At 66.8% G+C, this 12,905-nt stretch overlaps 2 protein-coding genes across 2 annotated transcripts; one reads left to right on the top strand and one right to left on the bottom strand.

Moving 5' to 3' along the window:
* Positions 1-73: 73 nt before the first annotated feature.
* Positions 74-9,153, top strand: CFB (complement factor B; the record flags this gene model as incomplete). Its single annotated transcript, XM_051776675.1, is given in 19 exon segments — positions 74-114; positions 116-211; positions 1,052-1,190; positions 2,169-2,260; positions 2,262-2,322; positions 2,903-3,004; positions 3,761-3,831; positions 3,833-3,896; positions 4,819-4,916; positions 5,014-5,131; positions 5,683-5,699; positions 5,701-5,834; positions 6,451-6,527; positions 6,983-7,086; positions 7,741-7,773; positions 7,775-7,874; positions 8,420-8,469; positions 8,877-8,927; positions 8,929-9,153. Coding segments are annotated over 19 exon segments (1,544 nt in total), but the record flags the coding sequence as incomplete, so codon positions are not given.
* A 24-nt stretch (positions 9,154-9,177) lies between these two features.
* Positions 9,178-12,669, bottom strand: NELFE (negative elongation factor complex member E). Its single transcript, XM_051776671.1, has 10 exons — positions 12,595-12,669; positions 12,217-12,289; positions 11,835-11,980; positions 11,559-11,652; positions 11,191-11,331; positions 10,392-10,572; positions 9,666-9,720; positions 9,473-9,575; positions 9,296-9,375; positions 9,178-9,195 (listed from the first exon to the last, which is right to left on the bottom strand). The coding sequence occupies exons 1-10, from the start codon at positions 12,667-12,669 to the stop codon at positions 9,178-9,180; spliced, it is 966 nt and encodes a 321-aa protein (XP_051632631.1).
* Between the last annotated feature and the right edge of the window lie 236 nt (positions 12,670-12,905).

Raw genomic sequence — 12,905 nt, forward strand, 5'->3', positions numbered from 1 at the left:
GGGGGCTATGGGGGGCTATAGGGGGGTTATAGGAGGGGCTATGGGGGCTCACACGGTTTTTGGGCCCCCCCAGAGGACACCCAGAAGCGCAGGATCCGGCTGGAGGCCGGGGGCCGCCCTCAACGTGTTCCTGGTCCTGGACGCCTCGCGCAGCGTCGGCCGCCACGACTTCCAGGACGCCCGGAACGCCCTCAGCGAGCTCGTGGAGAAGGTGGGACCCCCCCTCAGAGACCCCCCCAGAGACACCCCCGGAATCCACAGAGTCCCCTCGGAGCCCTCCAGAGTTCCTTCTCCACATAGCACCCCCCCAAAGCCCCCCCAGCATCCCCAAACCCCACCAGGACCTCCCAAATCCCCCACCCAGATCCCCCCCAAATCACCCCCGGGACCCACTAAACCCCCACAGGACCCCCCCAAATCCCCCCTGGGACCCCCCCAAATCCCTCCCCAGGACTCCCCCAAATCTCCCCTGGGACCCCCCCAATCCCCCCCAGAGCCCTCCCCTGAACCCACAGAGGTCCCCTCTCCCCATAGCACCCCCCCCAAAAGCCCCCCCAGACCCCCAAAGCCCCCCCCCAGCACCCCCCAAATTCCCCCCCAGGACCCCCTCAGAGGCCTCCAGAGACCCCCCAGAACCCACAGAGCCCCCTCAGAGCCCCCCAGAGTCCCCTCTCCCTATAGTGTCCCAAATACCCCCCCAGCATCCCCAAATCCCCCCCCAGCCCCCCAAACTACACCCAGGACCCCAAATCCTCCCCCATTACCCCCAATACCCCCCCCAGCATCCCCAAATCCCCCCCAGCCCCCCAAAACCACACCCAGGACCCCAAATCCCCCCCCAGCACCCCCCCCAGGCCCCCCCCAGTACCCCCTAACCCCCCCCAGCACCCCCCAAATCCCACCCAATGGTCCTCCCGGGCCCCCAATCCCCCCATAGCACCCCCCAAATCCCCCCCAGGACCACCTGAATCCCCCTGGGAACCCCACAATCCCCCATACCACCCCTCGGAGCCCCCCCCTGACCCCCCCCCACCCCATATCCCCCCCCCAGATCGCCAGTTATGGGGCCTCCCCCCACTATGGGATCATCACCTTCGGCACCGAGGCTCGGGTGGTCCTGAGCCCCACGGACCCCCGGGCGGCCGACGGGGACTGGGTGCGGCAGCAGCTCGAGGGGCTCACCTTCGAAGGTGGGGGGGCTCGGGGGGGGCTCTGAGGGGTGCTGGAGGGGATTGGGGGGTGCTAGGGGGGGGATTTGGGAGGATTGGGGGGATTTGGGGGGGGGCTAGGGGGGGATTGGGGGCGCTTTGGGGGGGGTTTGGGGGTGATTTGGGGGGCTTTGGGGGGGGTTGGGGAGGATTTGGGGGGTGCTAAGGGGGGACTGGGGGGATTTGGGGTGGATTGGGGGGATGCTGTGGGGGGATTGAGGGACCTGGGGGGTCTATGGGTGGTCTGGGGGGGCTTTGGAGGGTGCTATGGAGGGATTGGGGGGCCTGGAGGGGGCTTTGGGGGGGATTTGAGGGGTGCTAGGGAGTGATTTGGGGGGCTTGGGGGGTGTTTGGGGGTGCAGGGGGGTCTCTGGGGGGCTTGGGGGGGTTGGGCTGCTGGGGCGGGTTTGGGAGTGCAGCGAGGGGTCTCTGGGGGTGTCGTGACCCCCCCCGTGCCCCCCCAGCCCACTCCCAAGCCCCCGGGGACCAACCTGGCCATGAGGTTTGAGTGGGGATGAGCTGGGGGGGGATTTGGGGGCTGGGGGGGATTGGGGGTGCAGGGGGGGGTTGGGGGTGCCGGGGGTGTCTCTGGGGGTGCCATGACCCCCCCCGTGCCCCCCCAGCCCACTCCCAAGCCCCCGGGACCAACCTGGCCATGAGGTTTGAGTGGGGATGAGCTGGGGGGGATTTGGGGGCTGGGGGGGATTGGGGGGTGCAGGGGGGGGTTGGGGGTGCCGGGGGTGTCTCTGGGGGTGCCATGACCCCCCCCGTGCCCCCCCAGCCCACTCCCAAGCCCCCGGGACCAACCTGGCCATGAGGTTTGAGTGGGGATGAGCTGGGGGGGATTTGGGGGGCTGGGGGGGGGATTGGGGGGCTGGGGAGGGTTTGGGGGTGCAGTGGGGGGTTTGGGGGTGCTGGGGGTGTCTCTGGGGGTGCCGTGACCCCCCCGTGCCCCCCCAGCCCACTCCCAAGCCCCCGGGACCAACCTGGCCGGGGCCCTGCGGGCCGTGTACGAGCAGCTGGTGCAGCAGGAACGGGGGGAGCAGATGAGGGGGCCTCAACCCCCCTCCCGTCACCAACAGCACCCGACACGTCATCATCCTCATGTCCGACGGTGGGGACCCCCCGGGACACCCCAAAATCCCACCCCGGAACCCCCGGGACACCCCAAAACACCCCTGGGACCCCCTGGGACCCCCCAAACCTCCCCGGGACACCCTCAAACCACCTCTGGGACCCCCCCCAGGACACCCCCCAAACCCCCCTTGGGACCTCCCCTCCGAACACTCCAACCTGCCCTGGGGACACCCCCAAACCCTACAGAACCCTCTGGGATCCCCCCCAGGACACCCCAAAACCCACCCAGGGATGCCCCCCGGGACACCCCCAAAACACCCCTGGGACCCCCCCGGGACATCCCAAACCACCCCAGAACCCTCTGGGACCCCCCCTGGGATCCCCCCAAACCTCCTGGGACCCCCTCACTTGGACCCCCAAATCCACTGGGAATCCCCCCCCCCCCGTCCTGAAACCCCTCTGGACTCTCCTGGGACCCCCCCCCCATGGGACACTCTGGGACCCCCTGAGCTCCTCCAGAGCCCCCTTCCCCTCTCTCTCAGGCCCCCAAATCCCCCCCCAGGGACCCCAAAATGTCCCCCTGACCCCCCCTGTGACCCCCCCTGTGCCCCCCCCAGGCCGTGCCAACATGGGGGGGTCTCCGGTGCCCGTCATCCACCAGATCCGGGAGCTGCTGAGCATCGGGAGGGACCCCCGGCACGACCGAGAGGAATTCCTGGGTGGGGGGGGCCCGGGGGAGGCACAGGGGGGACCGGAGGAGGGGTTTGGGGGGGATTTAGGGGGTCTGGGGTGATTTTGGGGAGGAATGGTGGGAAACGTGAGGGGAAAATGGCGGGAAACGTGAGGGGAAAGTGGCGGGAAACATGAGGGGAAAAGGGTGGGAAACGTGAGGGGAAAATGGTGGGAAATGTGAGGGGAAAAGGGTGGGAAATGTGAGGGGAAAAGGGTGGGAAACGTGAGGGGAAAATGGTGGGAAATGTGAGGGGAAAATGGTGGGAAATGTGAGGGGAAAAATGGCAGGAAATGTGAGGGGAAAAGGGCAGGAAACGTGAGGGGAAAAATGGCAGGAAAGGTGAGGGGAAAAGGGTGGGAAACGTGAGGGGAAAAATGGCAGGAAATGTGAGGGGAAAAGGGCGGGAAACGTGAGGGGAAAAATGGCAGGAAAGGTGAGGGGAAAAGGGTGGGAAACGTGAAGGGAAAATGTCGGGAAACATGAGGGGAAAAGGGTGGGAAACGTGAGGGGGAAATGGCAGGAAACGTGAGGGGAAAAATGGTGGGAAACGTGAGGGGAAAATGGTGGGAAATGTGAGGGGAAAAGGGCGGGAAACGTGAGGGGAAAAATGGTGGGAAACGTGAGGGGAAAATGGTGGGAAACACGAGGGGAAAAATGGCGGGAAACGTGAGGGGAAAATGGTGGGAAACGTGAGGTTTTGGGGGTGTTTTGGGGTCTCCCCTGACCCCCCGCACCCCCCCAGACGTGTACACGTTTGCCGTGGGGGCCGAGCCCCACACCGGGACCCTCAACGCTCTGGCGTCGCACAAGGCGGGGGGAGCAGCACGTGTTTGTGCTGGAGCTGCCCAAGCTGCAGGAGACCTTCCACCGCATGATCGGTACCGGGGGGACCCCGAATGATCCCCCCCGGCACCCCCAAATCACCCCCGGGACCCCCAAATCAGCCCCGGGACACCCAAAACATCCCTGACCCCCAAACAACCTCCAGGATCCACAAATCACCCCCAGGAACCCCAAATCAGCCTCGGGACACCTAAAACATCCCTGACCACAAACAACCCTCGGGATCCCCAAATCACCCCCAGGAACCCCAAATCAGCCCTGGGACACCCAAAATATCCCTGACCCCAAACAACCCCTGGGATCTCCAAATCACTCCCAGGAACCCCAAATCAGCCTCGGGCTCCCCAAAACATCCCTGACCCCAAATAACCTCCAGGATCCACAAATCACCCCCAGGAACCCCAAATCAGCCCCGGGACACCCAAAATATCCCCGACCCGAAACAACCCCCAGGACCCCCAAACCACTCCCGGGACTCCCAAACCACTCCTGTCTCCGAACCACATCCAGGACCCCCAAAACGTCCCTGACCCCAAACAGCCCCCAGGACCCCCAAACCACCCCCGAGACCCTCAAAATTCCCCTGACCCTAAACCACCCTCAGGACCCCCAAACCAGCCCTGGGACCCCCAAACCACCCCCGAGACCCTCAAAACCCCCTTGATCCCAAACCACCCCCTGGGATGCCAGAAACCCCTCTGTTCCCAAACCACTCCTGACCCCAAACCAGCCCTGGGACCCCCAAAACCCTCCTGGCCCCAAAACCCCCCTGACCCCAAACCACCCCTGGGACCCCCAAACCACCCCCGGGACCCCCAACCCACCCCTGACCCCAAACCCCCCCACGTGTCTGTGCCGGGGGGGCTCCCCCTACGTGCTCAGTAAGGGGGGGATCTCGGGGGGGGTGTCTGGGGGTGTCTCAGCCCCCCCCTGAGCCCCCCAAATTCCCCCCCCCAGACGAGAGCTCCACTCTGCACCTCTGTGGGGTGAGCCAGGAGTTCCCCAGCGCGGGGGAGCGGGAGAGGAACCCCTGGGAGGTCTCGGTGACCATCACGGTGAGGGGGGAGTCAGGAGGGGGCTCCCAGTTTTGGGGGTGTTTTGGGGTATTTTGGGGTGTGCCCCCCCTGACTGTGCCCCCCTGTGCCCCCTCAGCGGCCGGGCCGGGGGCAGGAGCGGTGCCAGGGCTCCCTCGTGTCCCCCTATTTCGTGCTGACCGCCGCTCACTGCTTCGGCCTCGAGGACAGCGCGGCCTGGATGGGAGTGGACATCGGTATGGGGGGGGCTGCACCCCCGGGGACCCCCCAAAAAACGGGCTGGGGGCACCCCAATGGGGGCTGGATGGGAGTGGACATTGGTAGGGGGGGGGCTGCACCCCCGGGGACCCCCCAAAAATGGGCTGGGGGCACCCCCAATGGGGGCTGGGGACACCCCAACAGGGGCTGGATGGGAGTGGACATTGGTATGGGGGGCTGCACCCCTGGGGACCCCCCCAAAAACGGGCTGGGGCCCCCCACCCAAAGTCCTGGGGACACCACGAATATCCCTAAAATGAGTCCCCGGGGACACCCCAAAACATCCCAAGGACCCTCCTCAACTCCTGGGGACACCTCAAAACCCCTGGGAAAACCCCTAAGCCCCTGGGGACACCCCCAAAATCGTGGGGACCTTCCAGAAACCTCCCCCCACACCCCTAGGACCCCCCCGAACTCCCAGGTCCCCCCAACACCTACAGTCCTTTAGAATGGGGGGGGTCGGGGGTGCCCTTGGGGGGGTCAGGGGTGCCCCCAGCCCCCCCCCCAAACCCCTGTGGCCCCCCCCCAGGGCCGAAGCAGCGGCGGGGGGGTGTCGGCGCTGTTCCTGCACCCCCAGTTTGACCTGGGGGGCCGTCGGGCCCGGGGGGTCCCCGAGTTCTACGACTACGACGTGGCCCTGGTGCAGCTCGACAGGGCCGTGAGGAGCTCGGTCACCGAGCGGTGAGGGGGTCTGGGGGGGGTCTGGGGGGGCCATTTCAATTGGTATGGGGGTGATGTTGGGGGGTTTGGGGTGATTTCGGTGGTTTTGGGGTGATTTTGGGTGGGTTTGGGGTTGATTTCGGTGGTATTGGGGTGAGCTTGAGTTGTTTTGGGTTGATTTTGGTGGCATTGGGGTGATTTTGGGGGGGTTTTGGGGTGATGGGGGTGATTTGAGGTGTTCTGGGGGTGGTTTTGGGTCCTTCTGGGTTGATTTCGGTGGTATTGGGGTAATTTTGGGTGGTTTTCAGGTGGTTTTGGGGTGGTTTTGGGGGTGATTTGAGGTGTTCTGGGGGTGGTTTTGAGTCCTTTTGGGTTGACTTTGGTGGTATGGGGGTGATTTTGAGCATTTTTGGGGTGATTTCCGTTGGTTTTGGGGTGATTTGGGGTGGCTTTGTGGGTGATTTGAGGTGTTCTGGAGGTGGTTTCGGGCCCTTTTGGGTTGATTTCGGTGCTATTGGGTTGATTTTGGGGGTGATTCCAGGTGTTCTGGGCATGGTTTTTGGGTCCTTTTGGGTTGATTTTGGTGTTTTTCGGGGTGCTGACCCCCCTCCCCACCCACATTTCCCCCCCTCCCCAGCCCCATCTGCCTCCCCTGCACCGAAGGGGCGTCGCGGGCGCTGCGGCTGCCGGAGAAAAGCACCTGCCAGGACCACCGTGAGCCCCCCCGGGACCCCCAGGACCCCCCCAGGCCCCCTATAACCTCCCCCCCCAACCTCACACACCCCCAAAACTCCCCTAGACCCGCCCCCACCCCCCCCCAGCACCCCCAAAACCCCCAAACCCCAACCCAGCCTCACACAGAACCCCCCAGCACCCAACTATTCTCCCCCCCCAGGTGCCCCCCAGGTGCTCCCAAACACCCCCCAAAATACCCCCAGACCCGCCCCCCCTCCCCCAAGACCCCCAAAACCACCCCACAGACCCCCCCCCCACCCCCCCAGCACCCCAAAACTCTCCCCCAGCCCACCCAGAACCCCCCCCCACAGCTCCTCCCCTGAGCCCCCCCTAACTCTGTCCCCCACCCCAACATGGCCTGAGCCCCCCCCAGCCCCTCTTGACCCCTGGGGGGGGTGTCCCCCTGACTGTGCCCCCCCCCTTGTGCCCCCCAGGCCGGCTCCTGCTGCCCCCCAAGAACGTGGAGGCCTTTTTCCTGTCCCCCCGCAGGGCCGCGGGGCTGCAGCGCCAGCGCGTCCTGCTCAAGCTGGGGGACCAGGTGGGGACCCCCCCGGGGACAGGGGACCCCCCTGGGGACAGGGGACCCCCCCCTAGGGATGTGTGACCCCCCCAGGGACATGTGACAGTCCCCTGTGTCCGTCTGTCCCTCCCATGTCTGTCTGTGCCCCCCTCCATCTGTCAGACCCCCCCCATCCCTGTGTCCCCCCAGTGTCCCTCTGAGCCCCCCATGTCTCTGTGACCCCCCCATCCATCTGTCCCCCCCCAGTCTGTGTCCCCCCAGTGTCTCCGTGTCCCCTCTGACCCCATGTCCTCTCTGGTGGCCCCCCGATGTCCCCCCTGGTGTCCCTGTGTCCCCTCTGACCCTGGGTCCCTTTCTGGTGTCCCCTCTAACCCCGCCATGTCCCCCCCCGTGTCCCCCCTGACCCCCGGTGTCCCCTCTGACCCCCCGTGTCCCCCCTGGCCCCCGATGTCCCCCCCAGTGTCCCCCCTGACCCCGATGTCCCCCCTGACCCCGCCGTGTCCCCCCCATGTCCCCTCTGACCCCCCATGTGCCCCCTGACCCCGGTGTCCCCCCCTGACCCCCGCCGTGTCCCCCCTGACCCCCATGTCCCCCCCCATGTCCCCCCCTGACCCCTGGTGTCCCCCCTGACCCCGGTGTCCCCCCCTGACCCCGGTGTCCCCCCCGTCCCAGCGCCGCCCGTGCGAGGCCGACGCCCTCCGTGCCCCCCCCGTACGCCAACGTGTCGTCGCTGGAGGACGTGGTGACCCCCCGGTTCCTGTGCTCGGGGGGCACCGAGCCCCAGGTGGACGACAACGCCTGCCCCGGTACGCACCAGTATAGACCAGTATAGACCAGTATGGACCAGTATGAACCTGTACAGCCCCCCAGTGCGGCCCCATGGGCATCCCCGGGGGGTGGCCCAGGGCAGGGCCCTGTCGCCCAGTTTGTGCCAGTGTGCTTTGGTGGCACCCTCATGCCGTCCCAGTGCCTCCCAGTACCTCCCAGTACATCCCAGTGCCTCCCAGTACCTCCCAGTACATCCCAGTACCTCCCAGTACCTCCCAGTGCCTCGGAGTACATCCCAGTACTTCCCAGTGCCTCCCACTACATCCCAGTGCCTCCCAGTACATCCCAGTGCCTCCCAGTGCCTCCCAATGCCTCCCAGTGCCTCCCAGTACATCCTAGTGCCTCCCAGTGCCTCCCAGTACATCCCAGTGCCTCCCAGTGCCTCCCAGTAACACCCCAGTGCCTCCCAGTACATCCCAGTGCCTCCCAGTGCCTCCCAGTACATCCCAGTACATCCCAGTGCCTCCCAGTGCCTCCCAGTACATCCCAGTGCCTCCCAGTACATCCCAGTTCCCCCCTGCAGGCGACTCCGGGGGCCCCGTCGTTGTCACGTGGGGGAAGCGCCAGTTCCAGGTCAGTGGGACACTGGGGGGGGTGAGATGGGAACTGGGGATACTGGGAGGATACTGGGAGGATACTGGGAGGATACTGGGGGGGCACTGGGGATACTGGTTATGGGGCTGACTCAGGTGGGGGCGCTGGTCCCCCCTGACCCCTGTGTGACCCCTCTGACCCCTGTGTGACCCCCCCCTGACCCCTGTGTCCTCACGGTGGGGGTGGTCCTTGACCCCCCTGACCCCCGTGTGCCCTCTGCAGGTGGGCGTGGTCAGCTGGGGGGGTGGTCCCTGACCCCTGTGACCCCCGTGTGACCCCCTGCCCCCCCGTGTGCCCTCTGCAGGTGGGCGTGGTCAGCTGGGGGGGTGGTCCTTGACCCCTGTGACCCCTGTGTGACCCCCCCGACCCCCGTGTGCCCTCTGCAGGTGGGCGTGGTCAGCTGGGGCGTGGTCCCCGTGTGCCACCAGCGCGGGGCCCCCGTCCCACGCCCGCGACTTCCACGTGAGCCTGTTCGAGGTGCTGCCCTGGCTCAGGGAGAAGCTGCAGGACGAGGACCTGGGGTTCCTGCCCTGAGCCCTGGGGACACGCCAGGACACGCCGGGACACGCCAGGACACGCTGGGACACGCCAGGACACACCAGGACACGCTGGGACACACCACGGCCACGCGACCCCACAGGGGTGGGATGTTGTTGGGGGGGATCAGGGGGGGCTGTGGGGACGATTTCAAGAGTCCCTCTGTGTCTGGGGGGGTGCCAGTCCCCCCCCCCCCGGTGACAATAAACGTGGCCACGTCCCTCTTGCCCTTTATTGCCCCCCCCAGAGGCCCCCGGGGGTCCCTCACTGCCCCCCCGAAAAGGTCCTCGTTGTACACGACCTGCGAGCGCTTGTCGCGGTGGGAGCCCTTGGCGCTGTTCTTCACGGCTGGGGGGGGACAGGAGGGGTGTCAGGGACGTGGGGGGACCCTCCCCCGGGCCCCCCCTGAGCGCCCCAGGGCCCCTCAGGCCGCCCCCAGACTCACCCAGGGACCCCCAGAGCGACTTCCCGGTGGCGGCGTCGAGCAGGGGCTGCTTGCGGGCGATGCTGACCTTGAGCTGCACGTCCTGCACCACGGCCCCGTTCAGCTGGGGGGGGCACAGGGGGGGTCAGGGGGGGTACAGGGACCCCCAGAGACCCCCCAGAGACCCCCCCAGATCCCCCCAAGGCCCCCAGACCTCGGCGATGGCCTGGTCGGCCGATTCCATCTTCTCGTAGGTGACGAAGGCGCAGCTGGAGGGGGGGAGAAGGGGGCGGGGGGGTGGGTGGGGTCAGGTCTGGCCATGCCCACACCGTGCATTGGCCACTCCCACAAGCTTTAGCCCCACCCACAACTAACCTCACCCACTTTTAGCCCCACCCCAAGCTCTCAGCCCCACCCACCATTAGCACCACCCCTAATTATTGACCCCACCCACAAGCCAGGGCCACACCCACACTCAGCCACACCCACAACCTGTGACCCCCACCCACCTTTAGCCCCTCCCCAAACTCTCAGCCGTGCCCCCCTTTAGTCCCACTCCCCACTCTTGGCCCCACCCACAATAGCTAACCCCACCCCTGGCAATTGTCCACGCCCATATTTAGCCACACCCACAAACCACAGCCCCACCCAGAAACAAACCCACCCACTTTTAACCCCACCCCAAACTCTCAGCCCTGCCCCCCTTTAGTCCCACCCCTCATTCTTGGCCCCGCCCACACCTGTAGCCCCACCCACACCACTCAACCACACCCATATTTAGCCACACCCACAACCCAGAGCTCCACCCTCAAACAACCCCCACCCACTTTTAGCCCCACCCCAAACTCTCAGCCCCGCCCCCCTTTCCTCCCACCCAATTGTCCACACTCACACTTAACCCCACCCACAACCCACAGCCCCCGCCCACAAACAACCCCACCCCAGCATGGCCCCGCCCAGGCTCAGCCCCGCCCACTTTCTGGGCGTGTCCATGGAGAGGTCGATGATGGCCCCGAAGGGCCCGAAGGCCCCGCGCAGCAGCTCCGGGCTCAGCTCGGCCCCGTGCACGTACAGGGTGTTCCCCTTGCGGGGGGGGCGGCGCTCGGGGAACGAGTCCGACCCTGGGGGGGCACAGAGGGGGGGTCAGGGGCGCCCCAAAACCTGGGACACCCCCCAGGAACCCCCAGGAACCCGGAATGTGGGACGCACAGCCAGGATAACCCTGCAGAGACCACCCTGGGCACCCCACGAGTCACACTCGCCCCCCCCAGATGCCTCCATGGGGACTCAGACCCCCCCCTCAGCACCCTGAGACCCCCCCCCAGCCCAAGGGGGTCCATAATCACAACCCCCTTGGGTTTTGAAGGCCCTATCCCAATCCCAGGTTGTCCCCCCCTGGTTTTGGGGTCCTCCCCCAGGTTTTGGGGTCCCCCCCATACTCCAAAAGACCCCGTCGCATTCCCAGGCCCCCCCTTCCACGTTTTGGGGTCCCCCCCGGGGTTTTGGGGTCCCCCCATACTCTGGAAGGCCCCATCACACAGCCAGACCTTCCCCCCCCAGGTTTTGGGGTCCCCTTCAGGTTTTGGGGTCCCCCCATACTCTGGAAGGCCCAATCCTGTTCCCAGACACTCCCTCCACAGGTTTTGGGGTCCCCCCCAGGTTTTGGGGTCCCCTCATACTCTGGAAGGCCCCGTCCCACTCCCAGACCCTCCCCCCCAATCTTTGGGGTCCCCCCATACTCCGGAAGGCCCCGTCCCGCTCCCGCCGCTCCTCGGGCTCCGGCTCCGGTTCCCAGTCCAGGCGCCGCTCCCCCCGTTCTGGGGGGTCCCCCCGGGCCCCCCCCCTCGGGCTCCCGCAGCCGGTCGGTGGCACTGACGAAGCTGGGGGGGCGTGGGGGGGGATCAGGGGGGACCCCCAAAAATAAGAGGGGCCCCGCCCAAAGCCAAGGGGGGGGTGTTAGGGAGGGGGGTCCCACTCACCTCTCATAGAGTGACTTCCTCTGGGGGCGGCGGGACTGTGGAAAGGGGGGGGGGGATTTGGTAATTTGGGGGGGGTCTCAGTGACTGGGGACCCCCCCAAATCAAAGGGGGGGGGACCCCCCTAAAGCCGGGGGGGGGCTCTGGTACCTCCTGAGAGTCGTCATCGGCCGAGACGCTGCGCTGGAAGGGCTGGAAGGTGGGGGTGGGGCCCTTCTCGGGGTCCTGGGGTGGGGGCACAGGGGTCAGGGGGGGCCCAAAATACGGGCACGGCCCCCTCCCCACCCCAAGAGTTTTGGGGAGGAGTTGAGAGGGTGCAAAGATTTTGAGGGGGGGTGTCCCTGGAGTTTGGGGAGTCTGGGAGAGGGGAATGGGGGACCCTGGGGGGGCGGGGAGGGGGGTCCCACCTTGAGCTTCCCCTCGAGGGTCCGGGAGCGTTTGAAGCCCGAGTTCTTGTTCTCGGCCTTGATGGCGCTGATGGCCCCCGACTTCACCAGCAGCTTCGCCTGCTCCGTGGCCGTGGCCGTGTCCACGGGGGGCTGGTCCGACATGGCTGGGGGGCCACGGGAGGGGGGGGTCACACCCCGGGAGGGGGGGGGTGGCCACGGCCTCGGGGAGACCCCAAAACCAGCTCCCCCTGCGGGGACACAACACCCACCCAGGAGACATCCCACAGCCCCCCCCAAGGTGTTCAGGGGGCACAGGGGAGACCCCCGGGGGGGTCTCAGCGCTCAGGAGCCCCCCGTGGCCCCCGATTTCACCCCTCCCTCGCCGTGTCCCCCCCCTCACAGCGTTTGATGCCGCCCTGGGCGCTGGTCCCGGCCGAGCTTTGCTGCTTCTTCAGCGCCAGCAGCGCTTTTTTCTGCAAGGAGGGGGAAAAACGGGGTGTCAGGGAGCCCTGGGACCCCCGGAGAGGACCCTGATCGCCCCAATAGCCCCCAAGCCCCCTGAGACCCCCCAACTCCCTGAGACCCCCCAAATCACCTCAGACCCCCCAAACCGCCTCAGACCCCCCAAACCGCCTCAGACCCCCCAAACCGCCTCAGACCCTCGAAAAACCCCTCGGACTCCCCCATACCGCCCCCCAAGCCCCCCTAAACCCCCAGCTCCCCCAAACCCCCTCAGATTCCCCCAACGCCCCCCTCCTCGCCCCCTTTACGAGCGCACCTTCTTCCGCAGTTTAGCGAAGCGCTTCTGTAGGGCCTCCTCCTCCTCCGTGAGCCCCGGCGGCAGCGCCAGCATGGCGGGGGTGGGGGGGGGACACACACACCGAGGACACACCGGGGGGACACGGAAGGACCCCGGGACAGGCCCCCAAGTCAGACGGTTTCCGTGGCAACGGGACCGGAAGAGGCGGTGCCTTTCCCAGAACGCATTGCGCCGCCGCCGCCGGAGCGCCACCCCATCCCATTGGCTGGTGGAAAGGCGGGCCGCGCGCTGATTGGTCGGTCCGCTCTGCCCGGGCTGCCCGCACTTCC

The sequence above is a fragment of the Manacus candei genome, unplaced genomic scaffold (genome assembly GCF_025592945.1).
Source record: "Manacus candei isolate 608988 ecotype Guabito, Panama unplaced genomic scaffold, ASM2559294v1 h1tg000586l, whole genome shotgun sequence".
Taxonomy (NCBI): domain Eukaryota; kingdom Metazoa; phylum Chordata; class Aves; order Passeriformes; family Pipridae; genus Manacus; species Manacus candei.